General features: G+C 38.1%; 1 protein-coding gene across 25 annotated transcripts in view; it reads right to left on the reverse strand.

Moving 5' to 3' along the window:
• The window catches only part of RIMS2 (regulating synaptic membrane exocytosis 2), a 570,974-nt gene that overhangs the window by 394,182 nt on the left and 155,474 nt on the right, over window positions 1-21,318 (reverse strand). For all 25 annotated transcript variants that reach the window (XM_060196148.1, XM_060196165.1, XM_060196141.1 and 22 more), the window contains one exon: window positions 11,400-11,610. In XM_060196148.1, the coding sequence (XP_060052131.1) occupies window positions 11,400-11,610 (211 nt within the window). The remainder of the gene's footprint in view (window positions 1-11,399; window positions 11,611-21,318) is intronic.

Below are 21,318 nucleotides of genomic sequence, written 5' to 3' on the forward strand. Positions count from 1 at the left end.
TTCAGTGGGGAAGCAATTACAGAATCCGGACCTTCCACCTTCTGCAACCCACAATGACGTTGGGTCCATACTCCCAGAGGGTTAAAGAATAGGAAAGCTATCAAGGGAGGGGATGGGATACAGAGACCTGGTGGTGGGAATCCTATGGAGTTGTACCCTTCTTATCCTATGGTTTTGTCAGTGTTTCCTTTTTATAAATAAATAATAATAATTAAAAAAGAGACTGTACTGTTTAGAAAATCTCAGCTGAAGAATGGGGTTCGCTTTGGAGCTTGTGCCAATTTAAATTGGAAAAAAAGATTTAAAAAAAAAAACAACCTCTAATTTAGTGATTCATCAAAAGTGAAGCAGAACAGGACCAGGTGGTAGTTCATCTGAGTAAGTGCACATGTTACAATGCACAAAGACCCAGGTTCAAGGCCCGGGTCCCCACCTGCAGGAGGAAAGCTTTGCAAGTGGTGAAGCAGTGTTCCAAGTGTCTCTCTGTCTCTAGCACCCCCTTCCCTCTTGATTTTTGGCTGTCTCTATATGATAAATAAGTAAAGTCAATTTTAAAAAAATGTTTCAAATGAAGCAAAATAGAAAAATGTAATATGTTTGCCAGGAAACACCACTTTTCAGAAGAGGCCCAAATTTAAACCAGACCTCTAAGACCAGATGCTAGCAAATTAAGAACACCTAGATTGGATTCAAATCCTATATGCCTAAGCATTTTTAAGATATAATTATATTTAATATTCAAAGTGAGGACACAAGGTGGTCATCTTAACAATTTCTAAAATAGATATACATTAAGTATTTATGATCAACTATAAATGCACATGTCAGAAATCCATGAATGATACCATTATGATTCATTATAACAAAGACTGATTCTTTATAGTAACTCAGAAGCTCCATTTATAAACTTGAACCAGTACAATGGGGTGTTATGAGAACTGTCATTTTAATTTAGGAACTGTACCATCATGGATAAGAAACATATAAGATTAAAGAGATTTTTTTAAAAGCCTAAATTCTGAAGAAGCGAACCTCTTTAAGAATCAAATAACTTAATTTTCAACTTTAGTAAGATGTACTGTCCAATAAAATCAGCATGCTTAAAGTATTTCTTACTAATTAGCAATTACAGCTGTAGCAACATATTTAGTATATAAATTAAGTACAGCTATAAAATTAAAAGTAGCAACAACAACAACAACAAAAATAGTAGACAGAAAAAGGTCTCTAACCACTTTGTCCTCCTGGTGTGAATATCCACGAAAGCAAGTTAGAAAGGATAGAAAAGACAAAAAATAATAATAATAATTAATTTCATTCATAAAATGAATATATATTAAAATATATTTTAAATATAAACAGAATGATATCTGTAAAAGCAACCATAGGTACAAATATCAGGAAAAAAAAGAATGTTATTTTCATAAGTAAAAGTCTAATTAAATATTCAATTATCTAAAAGAGGAAATATGAAAGATACAAGGGAAGGAAAGCTTTTAAGTACAAAGACAGTAAAACAGAGCATTACCATTTATTTTTAATTCCACCACATATTATCAAAAGGAGAAATAATATAACTTTTTAAAATCATACTCATTGCTCCTAAAAGTTGTTTCTGATTCATTAATTTAGAAACTGTCTAAGCCTCATATGTAAGAAGAAATCTTAATTACAAGTCAATAAAGAAAAAAATATATTGATTACAATAAATAATTTTAAGGCATAGTTACCCAACAGCATAAGTATAGAAAATAAAATAAGATCTTAGATTTGATTTTAAAAAACAATTTATATAGAATAAACTTAGACTTGTTGTCACAGTAATATATACATTTAAACTGTAGATATATAAAAACTTAAACTGATAATAGTAAAAAAAAATGTAAATTTAACAATAATAACCAAAATAATGGTCTGGTTTACAACTAAGGCTTATATGATTTTTAAAAAACAATAATAATGTGTTTTCAGGTTTCATTGTTCCTCTGACATACAACTGATCATATGTTATGTAATTAAAAAAAGACTTTGCAATTAAAACTCCTTCAAATCTTTTAAACAATACCTTGACCTCCAGGATGGATCTATAACAAACTAATCTTAGGAAGTTGCCTTATCCCAGAAAACAAATATTAAAATGAAACAATTCAATGAATTTCATCAAAGCACTGCTGGGATTTCTGTCAAAGACAGAAACAACACTGTCTGAAAGTTGGTGATTTTGCATGAACAGCAAGCAATAAGAAGGAAAGATAAGAAAGACTTAGGCAGAAGTATGGCACTGAATTGCCAGTGGGCACCATATTTTGCAATCACTACAAATCCACAAGGTGGATTTAAAAGGCCTGCACAGAACCACTCAGGAACTGAGTGGCTTAAGAAAAGAAGCTAAACACTGCTATTTACAGCTTTAGAAGCCACAGGCTCTTAAATGAACCCCAGGAGGGCATTGGTAGATCTAGGAACTGAAAACTATTCTTTGTGGCAGCAAGAAAGCCAAGCAAATTCTAAGTTATTCCAGCTGGCAACAGAGGCTTAGTGGTGGAATCAAGCTGCCTTACAGACAAGAAAAGTCAGTTTGACCTCACAGCTGAGTTAACATTTTCAGGGAACAGTCTTAGAAAAGCAGAAGGAGATCTAGGACCCCTTTGCATCCCTTCCACAAAGACTACAAGTCTGCTTAAGGGTCATCAGGTGCCATAATATGTCACTTCTTTCAAACTTCTCCCACAACTCACATAGAAAACAGAATCTAACACCACCTGCCGACCAACAACAAAAACCAAAATAGATAAAACTAAAAAAAAAAAAAAAAAAATGCTGGTTCTACAAAATTAACATGATGACTAGACATGTAATGATGCAGATCCAAAAGAGCTATATGAGAAGGAATTTAGGAAACACAGTGTCAGAAAATTTAAAGAAATATAAAGCTCTCAATTTAATATGGAGGGGGAAGAATTAAGAAACATTTACTTGATAAGAAAATTGAAAATAGAGCTACATCATGGGAATAACACTTTGAAAGCATTTCAGTCTCAAAAAACAAGTCAAGGAAGTAGGCTTACCTACCCAGAAGAGAGGACATCAGGAGTAAAAGACAAAATGACCACACTCTTTGACTTTTTGTAGAGGATAAAAGGTTTCAGAAAAATGAAGTAATTCCTCAAGAGATTGAAGACCCTATTAAGAAAGGAATGGAATACTACTCAGCTATTAGAAATTTAAAAACCATCTCCTTTTTCTCCTCTTGGATAGAATGTGAAGGAATCATGTTAAGTGTGATCAAGCAGAATGGGAAAGACAAATACCAAAGAAGTCTGGAATTCTACCCCCAACCCCAGACTAGGGCTCTCTTTATTACTGAGAGTCCAGCACTTTATCCACCATGCCACCTTAAGGACTAGGGCTCTCTTTAATGAATATTAGGTAACATAACTCTATGTCACATCCTCAAAATTCCTCTCTTCCACAACTCACATACAAAGCAAAGACCCAGCATCTCCTTCTGGCCAATAACATAAACCAAAGTAGACAGATAAAACAGGGAAGATGCTAACTACAGATAATCAATACATCACACAGACACACAATGACACAGATCCAGAAAAACTATCAAAGAAAGAATCTAGAAAATAGATTGTCAGAAAATTTAAATAACTACAAAAATCTCAACCTAAGATGGAGAAATAGATAAAAAAAATAAATTTCTAATTCCAGCCCAGGTGGTTCACTTCCTAACAAAGTCAGAAAACCTAGATATAGACCAGGTTCCATGAGATAGAGCATATGTTCACACGTATCCATAAACTAGGACAAAATATATACCTGAAAGCAGAAGTACACTAGAGTCTGCAGTGAGTACCCCCCAACACTTCCTCTCTACTGTTCCAACCTTTGGGTCCATGACTGCTCAACAATTTGTTTGGCTTTGTATGTTAACTCTCTTTTCAGCCACCAGGTTCCAGATGCCATCAGGATGCCAACCAGGCTTCCCTGGACTGAAGACCCCACCAATGTGTCCTGGAGCTCTGCTTCCCCAGAGCCCCAGCCTACTAGGGAAAGAGAGAGGCATGCTGGGAGTATGGATAGATCAGTCAATGCCCATGTTCATTGGGGAAGCAATTACAGAAGCCAGACCTTCCACCTTCTGCAACCCACAATGACCCTGGGTCCATACTCCCAGAAAGATAGAGAATGGGAAAGCTATCAGGGGAGGGGATGGGATATGGAGATCGGGTGGCAGGAATTGTGTGGAGTTGTACCCCTCCTATCCTACAGTTTTGTTAATGTCTCCTTTCCTAAATAAAAAAATAAAATAAAATAAAAAATAAATCAATGACCTTAAAGATTTACTTTCTAGGAACTGAAAATAGTTGAGAGCCATGGAGAATGAAAGACACTTTGAATGTATTCCAGTCTCAAATGGCAAGTCAAAGGAAGTAGCTCACCAATGCAGAAGGGAAAACAGCAGGAATAGAGGACAAAATGACCACACTCTTTCACTTCAAATTAGAAGGTAAAAAAAAGTTTAGGATAAATGAAGCAACTCTTCAAGAAATTAAAGTCTCTGTTAGAAAGACAAACATCAGAGTTAAGGGTGCTCAGGAAGAGAAAAGAGAGAGAAGAGAGCAGAAACCATATTCAAAGAAATAATAGTAGAGATTATTTTTCCAAATCATATGATTAGGTCCACAAATGTTCAAGAAGCAGAGAGAATTCCCAAGTTCCCCAAACCTAATATTCATACACCAAAACACATTACTGTAAAACTTAAAATGTTAAGGACCACAACAAAAATGAAAGCTGCTAGAAATCAATAAAACAAGATAGAGTGTGAATTCTTCTTCTTCTAGTGTTTGCCATAGAGTGTGAATTATAAATCTCCACAAATATGGACACCAAAAATATAACAAAAGGGCCAAAACCATTTAGGGGAAGGAGAAGGTTGCCTTTAATAAACAGTTCTGGGAAGATCAGACAGCCAAATATAGAATGTAAAACTATACTACCACGTAATACACTACACCTAAATTAACATAAAACAGGATATAATAATAATAAAACACAAAATAAACTATATCAGACCTGAAATTATAGAATACATAGAAGAAAATATAAGTGACATACTTCAGGGTCTTCACATCAAAGATGTATTTGGAGACCCATTCCTATGGAGAAGTAAAAATAAAACAATTTTAAATAAATAGGGGCTAGGTGGTAGTGCATGCAGTTGAGTGCACGTTAACATGCACAAGGACCTGGGTTCAAGCCCCTGCTCCCCACCTGCAGAAGGTAAGTGTCACAAATGGTAAAGCATGTCTGCAGGTTTCTAAACCTTTCTCTCCCTCTCTATATCCCTCTCCTTCTCAAGGAAATCACACACAAAAAAAAAAAATGGGGCCAGGCAGTGGTGCACCTGGTTAAGTGTTCACATTACAGTATGCAAGGACCCAAGTTCAAGCCCCTGGTCCCCACCTGCAGGGGGAAAGCTTTGGGAGTGGTGAAGTCGTGCTGCAGGTGTCTCTGTCTCCCTTCCTCTCTATCTCCCCCTTCTCTCTCCGTATCTGGCTATCTCTATCAAAAGTAAAGATAATTTTAAAAAAAGAAAGTATCAGACATATAGTCAGAAAAGCATCTATCATAATGAAAATGATTAATCAAAATGAGATCAAAGCTGACAAAATATTGCTTGATATGCATTACACTCAATTAAAAGACAGTTGTCCAATTAGATGACAAAACCCAATAATAGGCAGGTATAGACAGAATAATAGTTATGCAAAAAGACTCATGCCTGAGGCTCTGAAGTTCCAGGTTCAATCCCCTATACCACCACAAGCCAGAGCTAAGCAGTACTCTGGTAAAACAAACAGCAACAATAACTAAATAAAACAATTATGCATTGTATTAGTAGGAAAGCACTTTAAATAGAATGACATAAATAACTTGAAATAACTGATCAAACAGTCAAGTAGATCATAACAGATATTTTAAAAACTGAAATTCAAATTCTAGACATGAAAACTATGAAATGTATTTAGTTAAACTCATAATATTTTAAATATTTTTCTCTTTTGGGGGATTAAGGGTTTACATTCAACAGTAAAATATAGTATTTGTACATGTGTAACATTTCTCAGTTTTCCACATAATAGTTCAACCCCCTCTAGGTCCTCCTCGGCCATCATGTTCCAGGACCTTAACCACCCCGCCCCAACCCACCCAAGAGTCTTTTACTTTAGTGCAATACACCAAACCCAGTCCAAGTTCTTTGTGCTTTCTTATTTCAGCTTTTTATTATTATTATTATTAGTGATTTAACGGAGATAGATAATACTGTGGGATAAGAGGGGCACAATTCACACAACTCCCACCACCAGAGTGCCATATCCCATCTCCTCTACTGGAAGCTTCCCCATTCTTTATCTGTCTGGGTGTATGGACCAAAGATCTCTATGGGGTGCAGAAGGTTGGAGGTCTGGCTTCTGTAATTGCTTTTCCGCTGGACATGGGCATTAACAGGTGGATCCATACTCCCAGCCTGTCTATACCTTTCCCGAGTGGGGTAGGGCTCCAGTGGGGTTCCTGGACACATTGGTGGGGTTGTCAGCACAGGGAAGGCAGGTTGGCGTCATGGTAGTATTAAAACGTGGGTTTTTTTGTTTGTTTATTTCTTTAGATAGAGACAGACTTTGGGAGGGAAAGGGGAGATAGATAAGGAGAGGCACTACAGCACTGTTTCACTGCTTTTGAAGCTTTCCCCCTGCAAATGGGGAGTCAGGGGGCTTGAACCCAGATCATTTTGCACTGTAATGTGTGCACTCAACCAGGTGTACCACCACCAGACCCAGAGTCTGTTTTTGTTTTAATATAAAATATACAGCACAAATACCAAAATTCAGAAGCATAGAAATGGAAGAACATGGAGGCTGGGCAGTGGTGCAGTGGGTTAAGTGCATGCACATGGGTTAAACGCAAGGACTGGCCAAAGGATCCCGGTTGGAGCCCTGGCTCCCCACCTTCGGGGAGGGGGGGCGGGGGGGGGTGCTTCACAAGTGGTGAAGCAGGTCTGCCTGTGTCTATCTTTCTCTCCCCCCTCTGTCTTTCCCTCCTCTCTTGATTTCTGTCTGTCCTATCCAACAACAACAGCAATAATAACAACGATAAACAACAAGGGCAACAAAAGGGAAAAAATAGCCTCCAGGAGCAGTGGATTCATAGTGCAGGCACTGAGTCCCAGAGATAACCCCAGAGGCAAAAAAAAAAAAAAAGAATAAAGAAAAAAAAAAGAAATAGAAGAACATTAATGTCATGTTCTTATAGTAATGATGTATTAATCAAGGCAATTTAAATATGTTTTTTAAAAACCCTCAAGTAGGCCTAGGTGATGGTACACTTGGTAAAGCACACAGGTTACCATATGCAACAACCAGCATTCAAGTCCTGAGTCCCCACCTGTACCAGGGAGGGGCTTCACAAGCAGTATAGCAGTGGTATAGGTATCATTCATCTCTGTCTATCTCTTTCTCACCAACTAGCAAAACTGAAAAAGAAAATATTAGCTACTGGGAGTGGTAGAGCTATGCAGGCACTGAGCTCAGTGATAACCCTCATGGGGAAAAATAAATTCCTGAAGCATTAAAAATAAAATAAAGCATTTACTTTATTAACTCTTTGCCTTACTATCTAGTATACTTTATTATACTTCAATTAAAAGACAGATTATCAGATTGGATAATAAAGCCCAACTGCAAACTGCCTGGAAGCAAGTATTTTAAATAGACAAATATAATTTCAAACTGGAAGAATAGAAAAAACGTCAACCAAATTAATCCTACCAAATAGAAACATGGAGTACCTACATTAAGATTAGACAATGTAAGTGGTTTAAAATTAAAGTGTAACTAAAACATCTGGAGACAAATAAAAGATGGGATACAGTGAATGTGGTACAAGAAGGAAGTTAATATCAATACAGATTTATATCAAGAAAAGAGAAAAATATTAAACAATTTATGCTTATGCCTAAAGGAAGTTGAAAAAGAAGAGCAAGTCAAACCAAAAGTGAGTTGGATAGAGAAAATAATAAATATAAAAAGAGAGGCCAGGAGATATAGGACAGATAGATAGATAGATAGATAGATAGATAGATAGATAGATAAGATGATAGATAGATGCCCCCCAAGTGTAACAATCAGTATTCAATCCCAGCACCACATGTACCATGGATGGCATAGAGGGTTGCACAAATAGTGAAAAGATCACTCTTCTCTTTCTGTCTGTCTTCCCCATACACTATTAATAAAAAGAATGAGAAAGATGACCCAGAGGCTACAAAGCAGGATTTCATGCATGTGCATGACCCTGCAATCATTCCCAGAGTCACAGTAAAATAGAACAAGACAAAAAAGAAGGTGGGGTAGATAGCATGGTAGTTATGCAAAAAGACTCTTAATGCCTGAGGCTCCAAAGTATTCGGTTCAATTCCTACAAGCCAGAGCTGAGCAGTGGTCTGGTTAAAAGAAAGGAAGGAAGGGAGGAAGGAAGGAAGAAAGGAAAGGAAAGGAAAGGAAAGGAAAGGAAAGGAAAGGAAAGGAAAAAAGGAAAGGAAAGGAAAGGAAAAAGGAAAGGAAAGGAAAGGAAAGGAAAGGAAAGGAAAGGAAAGGAAAGGAAAGGAAAGGAAAGGAAAGGAAAGGAAAGGAAGGAGGGAGGGAGGAAAGGAGGGAGGGAGGGAGGAAGCGCACATGGCACAAAGCTTAAGGACCAGCATAATGATCCCAGTTTGAGTCCCCACCTGCAGGGGGGGTGCTTCACAGGCAGTAAAGCAAGTCTGCAGGTGTCTATCTTTCTCTCCCCCCTCTGTCTTCCCCTCCTCTCTCAATTTCTCTCTGTCCTATCCAACAACAGCAATAACAAAAATGGAAAAAAAAATGGCTTCCAGGAGCAGTGAATATGTAGTGCAGGTACGGAGCCCAAGGGATAACCCTGGAGATGAAAGAAAGTAAGAAAGAAAGAGGGAGAGGGAGAGGGAGAGGGAGAGGGAGAGGGAGAGGGAGAGGGAGAGGGAGAGGGAGAGGGAGAGGGAGAGGGAGAGGGAGAGGGAGAGGCAGAGGCAGAGGCAGAGGCAGAGGCAGAGGCAGAGGCAGAGGCAGAGGGAGAGGGAGAGAAGGAGGAGGAGGAGAAAAAAGAAAAGAAAGAGGGCACAAGTAGAGTCATACAGGCACCCAGCCCCAGCAATAACCGTAGGGGAAAAAAATGTATGACAGCAGAAAAATCTAGACACACAAATTGATGAATAACAAAAGTCTAGAAATAAAGACACATTTATTAACAAAGGAGATTTAACCATACAAAAGCTCAAGGAAACTCTCCTCAACAAACAGTATTGGGAAAACTGGCTTATACATAAAAAGAATATTTGGGGGCTGTATGTTGGCACATCTGGTTGAGTGCACACATTCTCATGCACAAGGACCCAGGTTCAAGCTGCAGGTGTCTCTCCTCTATCTCCCCTACCTTTCTTAATTTCTCTCTGAACTGTCAAAGTAAATAGATAAATAAATAAATAAAATTTCAAAGACTGTATGTCTACACATACAAAAAAACTAATTAAAAGTGGACTAAAGAATGGCCAGGGAGGTTTGCAGTGGACGAAACACCAAACTTGCATGTCAATAATACGTCGGAGCCCTATGGACAACAATGGGAGGAATCTCCAATGGACAGTGGAATAGTGCTTTCTGTCCCTCCCTCCTGTCTTCTTTCACTCCCTTTCTCTACTTCAAAAAAAAAAAATTAATCAATTTAAAAAAGGGAGAGGTGGCCAGACAGGTGCACCTGGTTGAGTACACATGTTACAATACACAAGACCTGGGTTCGAGGCCTTCATCCCCACCTGCAGGGGAAAGTTTTGCAACTGATGAAGCAGGGCTGTAGGTGTCTCTTTCTCCCTCTCTATCTGCCCCTTCCTCTCAAGTTTTAGCTGTCTCTAACCAATAAAATAAAGATTTTAAAGTCATATATATATATATATATATATATATATATATATATATATATATATATATATATGTTGCACGGTGGAATCATATATGTCCAAGGCCCATTAAAAATGGTTTTAGGGACTCAACCTAACTTCCACGGAAACATAAGCAAAAATAAGCAAATGGAACTGCATCAAACTAAAGAGAGCTTGCATAACAGAAAAGACTGATTATCAGGATGAATAAAAAATATTTTCTCTACTGACAGAAAGAAAATATTTGCATATCATAGATCCAAGGAGGGGTTGATAGTCAAGGTAATAAAAAAAACATACAATTCAAAAATGAACAATGATAAGCACAACCCCCTATAAAATTGTCAAGAGTAATGAAGCTGAAGGGTTGTCATTTCATTACTCGGGTGAGACCTTTGCTTTCATAGTATTCTCTAATTCCATTACAGGTGGTTCACTTGCTAACAAAGTCCCAAAACCTAGATATAGACCTGTCCTGTGAGATAGAGCCTATGTTCACACATATCCATAAACTAGGGCAAAATATATACCTGAAAGCAAAAGTACACAATAGTCTGCAGTGAGTACCCCCCAACACTTCATCTCCACTATTCCAGCCTATAGGTCCATGATTGTTCAACAATTTTTTTGGCTTTGTATGTTAACTCTCTTTTCAGCCACCAGGCTCCAGATGCCACCAGAATGCCAACCAGACTTCCCTGGGCAGACAACCTCACCAGTGTGTCCTTGAGCTCCACTTCCCAAAAGCCCCACCCTACTAGGGAAAGAGAGAGACAGGCTGGGAGTAATGATCGACCAGTCAACACCCATGTTCAGTGGGGAAGCAATTACAGAAGCCAGACCTTCCACCTTCTACAACCCACAATGACCTTGGGTCCATACTCCCAGAGGGATAAAGAATAGGAAAGCTATCAGGAAAGGGAATGGGATATGGAGATCTGGTGGTGGGAATTGTGTGGAGTTGTACCCCTCTTGTCCTATGGTTTTGTTAATGTCTCCTTTGTTTAAATAAATAAATAAATAAAAATTGTCAAGAGATCTGTATGAACACTTCCAAAGACAGCACACAAATGGTGAACAGGTACAAGAAAAAATGCTCAGCACTACTGATTATTTGGCAAATATAAATTAAGACCCCAATAATTGGAGGTAGGCCAAATAATCTCTAAACTCTGTTGATCATCTCTGGAAGATTAAGATCCAGTGATTCTAAATAATATCAGCCACTAAAAGACATAAACAGGGAAACAAATTACCTTTATCTAAAATGAAGAAACTAGAGGATTTTAAGCATTAGTGTGAGTTCCAGTTATCTACTGTCTCACTAGCAAAGAGCCTCACTGTAAGGAAATTGTTTTGTGTAATTTCCATTCTGTACCTTATTTGAGCGTAGTGACACGCGGCCTCCACAGCGAGCACAAAATTTTGTTTGGCAATATGAACAATTATGGCCACATCCATCAGCAAATTTGGTTTTGTGGCAGATACCACAAGTTGGGGCATCACCCTTCTGTTCTTGCTGCTGCTGTGATTCTTCTCCCATTTTCTTTACCTGCTCCTTATACATTTCAAACTGCTGGTGAAGTTTTCTGTAGGGAAAAAAAAAGAATAAATTTGGTTTCCTGATAGTCTAAAAGAAGGTGATTTATCTTCCTTTAAAAGATATTCTTTATTATTTTATTTATGTATTCATTTATTGGATAGAGACAGAGAGAAACTAAAATGGAAGGAAAAGATAGAGAGGAAGGGAGAAAGAGAGACACCTGCGGACCTGCTTTACCACTGGAGAAGCTTCCCTCGTGCAGGTGGGGACCAGGGGCTTCAAGCCAGGTTCTTGTACATTATAACATGTGCACTCAACTGAGTATGCCACCCACTGGCCACTTTTAACTTTTTTATTATCCTTATTTATTTATTGGATAGGGATAGCCAGAAATCAAGGGGAAGGGGGACAGAGAGGGAGAGATAGAGAGAGAGGGAGAGATGCACAGAGAGACCTGCAGCCCCGCTTCACCACTCGCAAAGCCACCACTCCTCCTACAGGTGGAGATCTGGGCCTTGAATATGGGTCCTTATGCATTGTAACATGTACTTCCAAAACTCACACATCAAACACCTCATATCACAAGACAGAAAAGCATTCCCCAAAACCAACCAGAAATACAAGGTGGATTTGTTTACACAGGAAAAAGAACCTCCAAACTCTGAGCAAGGTTCGCCCATAAGGTCCAGGTGGACATGTCTGTCAAAGATTGAGATGGTGAACATAGCAGAACACATTTGCCCTACTACAACTCTAGCATCCAAAAATAAGCACCACAGTCTTGAAGTTGAGGAAAGGGCAGGGCTGTGGCCAGGTGTGGGTGCACCTGGTTAAGTGCGCTTATTATCATGCACAAGAACCCAGGTTCAAGCCCCTGGTCCCCACCTGCAGGAGGGACGCTTCATGAGTGTTGAAGTAATGCTATAGGTGTTTGTCTCTCTCCTCCATCTCCTCTCCCTCTCAATTTCTCTCTGTTCTAGCTAATATAATTAAGTTAAAAAATTAAAACAGGGCTATGAAAGAACTCATCCCCCATTCTGAGGCTCAGACGGTAGGAATGACAAGGGAAGCATCATTAACACTGATGAAAAAGAATTCCATGAATATTGGAGTTGTGCTGTGGAGCTTCTCCTACCTCTCAGTATGTCTTCTCCTTGATATCTCTCAAAAATTTAAAGACAATTTAAAATTGGTTCAGTGATGGAGGTTATTGGTAAGGCCAATACTCTGAAAGTATAGAATAGAGACTGTGAAATCCTAAAGACCCTCACCTAGCCCAAGTTCCACACAGCCTGAAAAGTGATCAGAGCTCCTTTGGAAAAAAAAGACATGGGGAGATAACTATATTTGCCTCACTAGAAATCATTTCTGTGCTTTAAAAAAAAAAAAAAAAAAAAAAAAAAACCTCTCTCTGAAAAAAGTTGACAATAAAGAAGTACCATTCAGATACAAAAAGAGCTATTTTCAGTAAGCTCATTGTCCAAATGTTTATGAAATAAACATTAAGAGAGGAGGGCTGGAGAAATAGCTTCATAGTTATGCAAAATATTTTTATTCCTAAAGCAGCAAAGGTGCCATGTTCAACCCCCAGAGCTGAGTGGTACTCTGGCGGGGTAGGGAGAGGATTCTTGGAAAAAGAAGAAAGGGGCCAGGCAGTGGCATACCTAGTTAAATGCTTACATTACAGTGCACAAGGACCTGGGTTCAAAGCTCCTAGTCCTCACCTGCAGGGGGAAATCTTCATGAGTAGTAAAGCAGGTTTGCAGGTATCTCTCTATCTCTTTCCCTCTCTATCTCTCAGCCTCTCAATTTCTCTTTGTCTCTATTCAATAATCTATTAATTAATTAATTAAAAATATTTTGGGGCCAGGCATTGGTGAAACTTGTTAAGCACACACATACATTACAGTGAGCAAGGACACAGATTCAAGACCTTGGTCCCCACCTGCAGGGGGAAAGTTTCACAAACAGTGAAGTATGCTCCAGGTGTCCTTTGTCTCTCTCCCTATCTCCCTCTCACCTTTCAATTTCTCTCTGTCTCTATTCAATAATAAACAACTAATATTAAAAAAAGAAGTAAAAACTTAGTGTGGGGGGGGGCTATTAGTAGAGCACATGGATGTGGTCCTGCATTCATTCCCTGGAATTACATTTCAGTAAATTAATTAAAATTAAGGAAAAGGATATATAGAGAAAGGTGGACAATATGTAGGAATACAAATGGTTCTAAGACCATTGGGGTACTGCAAGAAAGTCAAATGGAATGCTGAATATGAGCTATTCCAGCCTTTAGGTTCACGATTAGTCAACAATTTGTTTGGCTCTATATGTTAACTCTTTTTTCAACCACCAAGTTCCAAATGCTAGCATGATGCCAACTGAACTTCCCTGGGCAGATGACCCCACTAGTGTGTCCTGGAGCCCTGCTTCCCCAAGGCCCTACCCCACTAGGGAAAGAGAGAGAGAGGCTGGGAGTATGGATCGACCTGCTAATACCTATGTTCAGCGGGAAAGCAATTACAGAAGCAATACCTTCCACCTTCTGCACCCATAATGACCCGGGGTCCATACTCCCAGAGGGATAAACAATAGGAAAGCTAACAGGGGAGAGGATGGAATACAGAGTTCTGGTGGAGGGAACTGTGTGGAGTTGTACCCCTCTTGTCCTATGTTTTTTGTCAGTGCTTCCTTTTAATAATTAAACAAATAAATTATAATTATTATTTAAAAAAAACATGCCACCAGACATGAAGGATTTCTTCAGTGCTCCCATGATCCAACTCAAAGGAGCTGAGAAAAAAATCAGTAAAACTGAAAATAAGTTAGTAAAAATTACCCTAAAAAACAGAACAACAGAAAATAAAAAAGGAAGGAGAAAAAGAATATTCAAGAGTTAAATTAACTTAATATGTGGAATTGGAAGTCTAAGAAGTAGATGAAAGAACAGGGGAAATATCTGAATAAATAATGGCCACAAATGTTTCAAAATTAATGAAAGACAACAAAACACAGACCCAAGAATGGCAGTGAATTCCTTCTATAACAAATCTTTCGCACAGGTACACACCCTAAACACATGTAGACACATCATGGTCAAACAAAAAAACAAAAAATACAAAAGCAATCAGAGAAAATAGCACACTTTGTACAGAAAACATGGATAAATATTAGAGGTCATCCTTCAGGAACCAGCCAAAGTAGAAAATTTGGAGTAAAACTATGTAAAATGCTGACAAACAAAATCAAGCCAAGATCCCATAGGCAATGAAATTATACTTCAAAAAAATTAAGGCAACCCAGGTTCAAGGTCAACCTCCCACCGAACTGGAGGAAGCTTTGGTGCTGTGGAATCTTTTTTTTTTTTTTTGGTATTTATTTTTTTTCCTTTTATTAGGGGATTAATATTTTACATTCGATAGTAAATACAATAGTTTATACATTCATTAACATTTCTCAGTTTTACTATGGAATCTTTCCTTCTCTCTCTCTCTCTCATTGTTTCTGCCGCTCCCCCTTCTATCTGAAAAAATCAGCCCAGAATGGTGACATCCTAGAGATGTAAATGGGAGGAGGGAAATAAAGATAAGACAAAGACTATTTTAGGCAAACATGTTGAAAATATTTATTGTTAGAAGACCTTAACTGTAAGGAATTTAAAGTAAGATTTATTCAAAGTTTTTCAGTCAGAAGCACAATAATTCTTAGAAACAATATATGAAAACCTGGACAAAGAAATAAATGTTTACATTAAAAAGAAAAAAATCTCAAATTTACTTTCAGAAAAAGCGAAAGTAAATAAAATTTAAACCAGAATAAAATGAAAAAGAGAATAAAGCAATAAAACCAAATATTAGTGCCTTTAAAACAAGGGTGAGGGACTTTTTCTTTTCTGCTGTGGCCATTAGATATTTACAGAATCATTTACAAGCCATAGATAATTATCAACTTAAGGTGGACAAGGTAGTAGTACACCGTTTAAGTGCACATACTACCAAACACAAGGACTAGGGTTCAAATCCCAGCTTCCCACCTGCGGGGTAGGGGTGGGGTCCACTTCACAAGCAGGGGAGCAGGTCTGCAAGTGTTTCTCTGTCTGTCTCCCTCTCTATTTCCCCCTCCCTCTTTGTACCCCTCTTATCCTATGGTTTTCTTATCCTATGGTAATGACTCTTTTTTAAAATAATTTTTAAAAAATAAAATAAAAAGGTATAAATAAATAAATACTCTGGTTTCTCTATCATTAAATAAAAATAAATATATGGCTAAAAAAATGGTCCCACAAACCCCAAGTTAGTAGACAAATAGTTTAGTCTTTCAGGGTTCTCAGTAATATTTAAGATCACATTCAAGTATGCTCACCACTTCCTTGGCTTTCATTAGCACTTTTACAGTCTTCTTCCCAGAACTATGGTCTTTCATTTTTATTCGTTTGAAGGTCAATACTTGAGCCCTCTTCTCTGTTCATGCTATAATAACTTCTTAAGCAATTTTACCTATGGCAAAGGCTTCAGTTTTCAACTATGTATAAATTACTTATGGATGTAAATCTCTAAGCTCAGACCTCTCTGAGCATCCATATTCAAGTGCCTATTTGATATCGCTACTTGGAAGCTTCAGTGCCACTTTGGAATTCAATATGTACAAAATTGGACTCAAAACTTTTCTATAAAAACCAGACTACTCCTTTCCAGCATTCTCTAGTTCAGCAAATGGTGCCGCCACCATTCAATCACACAGGCTTAAAACTCTAAAATCATTCTGGAACTCTCTCTCTCCCCTTCAAATGCATAATTTATCGGTCACTGAGCCCTTTCAATTGTACCTCCTATAGAGGTCTTGAAATATTCCACTTATCTATATGTCCAATGTCAATAGCATAGGCCTTGTTACCATCAATCCCACCCAGCCTCCTAAGCAGGCTACTCACATCCATCCTTTTAATATACTTCACACAATACGGGTGGGTGGGTGGGGAGAAAATGCCTTTCTATATGAAACTCTCATTTCTTTTTCTTTTTTTCTTTCTTTCTTTTTTTTTTTTTTTTACAATGCTACTTAATATTACAACAAGAAAGCCAAACCACTACTAAAAAAATATGGAATTGTCTATTGGGAGACATATTCTTTATCTCTCTTTCCCCTTTATAATTTTCTTCCCTTCTTGCAGTTAGTATAGATAAACAGGCCATTCTCCCAGGTAGGTGCCTCCCACAAGATTAGAAAAAAAAAAATCCTCTTTGCAAAACTTCCAGTTTTGACTTTCAGTATGATAATCAATAAACCCTGTGTTTATTTTTGTTTTGTAACTATAGCAGTTAGTTGGAATGGATTGGTGCTGACATAAGAAATTCAGTAGAAATTTAACTCTCTCTATGTACTAGACTTACTACAGAAATTGTCTTGATTAAGACACTCTCATTTTATTGCTTTTGGGACTCTGCTGGCTTCTTTGTTCTCCAGAAAAATAAAGTCCCTCTTAACAGACTTACAAAACCTCTGATCTTTCCTTTTTCTGTTAAAGATATTCTGACTTTCTCTCATTCTTTAAATTCACCATGGTAGGGTTACCATAATAGTCTACTTGGATATTGTGCTGCTTGTCCATGTGTACCACAAAGGTCCAAACTTGGCCTGCCCCACACTGAAGGAAATTTCAGTACTGTGGTCTCATACTCTTTACTTTCTCCCTCTCTCTCCCTTTACTTTCTCTCTCTCTCTCCCTCTCTCTCTCTCTCTCTATCTCTCTCTCTCTCTGTTGGCTACTGCTATTTTAAATAGCCATTTTCATTTTTCCAACATGATGTTCTCCAGTCTTGTGTGCTTACATAGATGACATGTGCCATTTATTTATTTCTTCTTCTTACATTTCCACTTAACTTTTCATTTTCATATTAAAATCTCATAGAGAAACTATAAGTAATGCATACGGTGTTTTGCTGTTTCTTTGTACTAACTCTAGGTACTGTTATTTCTATTCTGGAGAAAATTTATTTTGGTTTTTGTTTGTTTAATTTTAATTTTTAAATATTATTTATTTATATGATATTGGATAGAGACAGAAAGAAACTGAGAGGGGAGGAGGAGGTTAGAGAGAAAGATGCAAAGAGACACCTGCAGCCCTGTTTCACCACTTGTGGAGATTTCCTCCTGCAGGTGGGGAACAAGGGGCTTAAACCTGGGTCCTTGCACATTGTAACATGTGTGCTCAACCAGGTATGCTACTGTCTGGCCAGAGTTGTTTTGTTCATGGACATAGCTTATAAATGGTTAAAGGCAGATCTAAATTTGGTGTCACTACAGGATTCATGCTCCTATTCAGTTTGTGCACTTAATGGCTATATGATGTTCCCTGTTTGTGTAAGTCACATTTAATTCATCCATTCTCTAAAGATGGTCCTTTATATCAATGACATTTCTACATTAACCTATTTATAGAGTCAGGCATGGTTTTCTCTGTGGCATATATGAAGGGATAAGATACACATACTCTCGTTCACTAAGTATTCCGAAACTGCTCTCAAAAATAACAACCTGGCTAATATACCTGCAAACAGGTTATAATAGTTCCAGTTTTCTCTCCTCTTTACCAATGCGTGATATTATTCAATTGTTTAGATTTTTTTTTTTGCAGCTTAGATATAAAGCAATTAATCTGTCTCTCTTCCTCCTTCCCTCTCCCTCAACTTCATCTCTCCTCTGTTCCTTTCTCTCATGACCCCGAACCCTAGTTCACATCCTGATGCCAAATGAAATTCAGGCACTTGAACTGCTCTGCCTATGAATTGTCTATTCACTCCATTCTTTACCAGGACTCTGCAAGATTTATGTATGTTCCTTCTGATTTTCAAAAGGGTCTTTTACCTCTCTTTTAATCCTTTGTAAACTTAACATACCAAATATTCTAGTCTGACAATGGCTGTTTGCTTTGCACAGTGTCCTTTCTTAAGCAGAAATCTTTAGAGGTAGTCATACATATTGATTTATTCCCACATGATCTGTGGATTTGGTAGCTAGTTATAGAAAAATCTTTTCTTACAAGTCAAAAAATAATAAATAATAAATAAATAAAATTACAGTTTCTTCTAATAGCGTTATGCTTTTTATCTCACATTTAGACTTCTAATCAATATGAATTTTATTTTTGTATGTGATGTGACGCAAAATTTAATTTCATCTTTCTCCATATAGATGTTGTATTTTCCTAGCACTATTAAATATTCCATCTTTTCCCCAACTCATCTGTGGTGGTAATCTACCCTGTACTAAGTCCCCATATGCAAACAGTTGTATATATGAGATCCACATTCTATTTCACTGGTTTTTGTGTTTGTGTCTATTTCAGAACACCATCAGAACCAAACTGTAAAGATAAGGAAACAGCTAAAATACCTTAAATGTGGGGGTCACAGTGGAACAGAATTGGAAGCCCAGAACAAAACCCCCAAACCTCTGGTCATCTAATATTTGATAAAGGAGCCCAAAGTATTAAATGGAGGAAGGAGGCTCTCTTCAATAAATGGTGCTGGGGAAAATGTGTTGAAACATGCAGAAGAATGAAACTGAACCACCTTATCGCACCAGAAGCAAAAATCAACTCCAAATGGATCAAAGACCTGGATGTTAGACCAGAAACTATCAAATACTTAGAGGTAAACATTGGTGGAACACTTTCCCACCTAAACCTCAAGGACATCTTTGAGGAAACAAACCCAATTGCAAGGAAAACTAAAGCAGAAACAAACCAGTGGGACTATATCAAATTGAAAAGCTTCTGCATAGCCAGAGAAACTATCACGCAAACCAAGAGACTCCTCACAGAATGGGAGAAGATCTTCACATGCCCTACATCAGACAGGAGACTAATAACCAAAATATACAAAGAGCTCAGCAAACTTAGCACCAAAAAAGCAAATGACCCCATCCAAAAATGGGCAGAGGATAGGAACAAAACATTCACTGAAAAATTGCTCCAGGTCGCTGATTGTCAGAGAAATGCAAATAAAGACAACACTGAGATACCACCTCACTCCTGTGAGAATGGCATACATCAAAAAGGACAGCAGCAACAAATGCTGGAGAGGTTGTGGGGACAGAGGAACCCTTCTGCATTGCTGGTGGGAATGTAAATTGGTCCAGCCTCTGTGGAGAGCTGTCTAGAGAACTCTCACAAGGCTAGACATGGACCTTCCATATGACCCAGTAATTCCTCTCCTGGGTATATACCCCAAGGATTCCATAATGCCCAACCAAAAAGACATTTCTACACTTATATTCATAGCAGCACAATTCATAATAGCTAAAACCTGGAAGCAACCCAGGTGCCCTACAACAGATGAGTGACTGAGAAAGATGTGGTATATATACACAATGGAATACTACACAGCTATTAAGAACAATGAACCCACCTTCTCTGACCCATCTTGGATGGAGCTAGAAGGAAATATGTTAAGTGAGCTACGTCAGAAAGATAAAGATGAGTAAGAGATGATCCCACTCATCAACAAAAATTGAGAAAGAAGAACAGAAAGGGAAACTAAAAGCAGGATTTGACTAAATCTGGAGAGAAGGGCACCAAAGTAAAAAACCTGGGTGAAGGGTGAGGGTGGATGTTCAGCTTCACTAGGAAAGGGAGGGTGCAAGGGGGATGGGATGAGAAACAGTCTTTTGGTGGTGGGAATGGTGTTTATGTACATTCCTATTAATTTGTAGTCATATAAATCACTAAGTTATATGAGAAGGGAAAAACTGATCGAACGTCTCAAACTTTTTAAAGCATAGACTGAGTCTTTTTAATATATAGGTTGAGTCTTTTGATATGCTGACTCTCTTAAAAGCTTAGTCCAGGGAGAACAAAAGCAACTGGTGGCATAGCTATAGGCAAATAATGTCAAAGGACATAAAATAGGGTGATGTGTGTATGATACATCAAATCCTAAAGAAGGGATTTTTTTAAATTAACCCAAGTGCCAAACCATGTGATTATTGAAATAACTATCTATTGTCTTCTTAAACATTAAGAGAACAGGAATCTCTGGCTTCCTCTATAAAGCCTATGTTTCTCCCAATCCTGGAACCTCTAGAGTGGGGCTCACTTCCCTGCATGCTTCTCTCAAGTCAGGCCAAATGATATTGCATCCAACGATTCCAACCTAATCAATGTAATGAGTACCACCTCAGCATACTTCACCTGAGACTGTGAACAGAGACATCAGGCATGGAATGCCAACCCTTCACCCTCATTACTAGGGTGAGACCTTTCCTTTCATGGTGTTCTCTAATTCCATTCCAGGAGGTTCACTTCCTAACAAAGTCCCAAAACCTAGATATAGGCCAGGTCCCATAAGATAGAGCATATGTTCACATGTATCCAAAAATTAGCGCAAAATATATACCTGAAAGCAAAAACAGACAATAGTCTGTAATGAGTGAGTCAGTATCAAGTTCATAATGAAATAGTGTCCACTTAGATATAGATACGCCTCTCACCTACTTCCTATTACAGTTCTCTCACTCACTCCAAAGCTAACCTTATCAAAGCAAGGACTGCAAAAGCTGAATAAGGGCAAGAGACTGGCATACTTTAACAATGACTCTTTAGTCACTATCAGGCCATTCCAGCATCTGGGGCCCTAATAGGGGAGTCCTGAGATTCCAAAACAGACTTGATGAGCCTAGAACTCGAATAAATCCCTCTCTCCATTGTTATTGGTCATTTCTATCAGGAACAACAAAATAGACCCCTTTGTGGGCCCCC

Source organism: Erinaceus europaeus, chromosome 1, assembly GCF_950295315.1.
Source record: "Erinaceus europaeus chromosome 1, mEriEur2.1, whole genome shotgun sequence".
Classification (NCBI taxonomy): Eukaryota; Metazoa; Chordata; class Mammalia; order Eulipotyphla; family Erinaceidae; genus Erinaceus; species Erinaceus europaeus.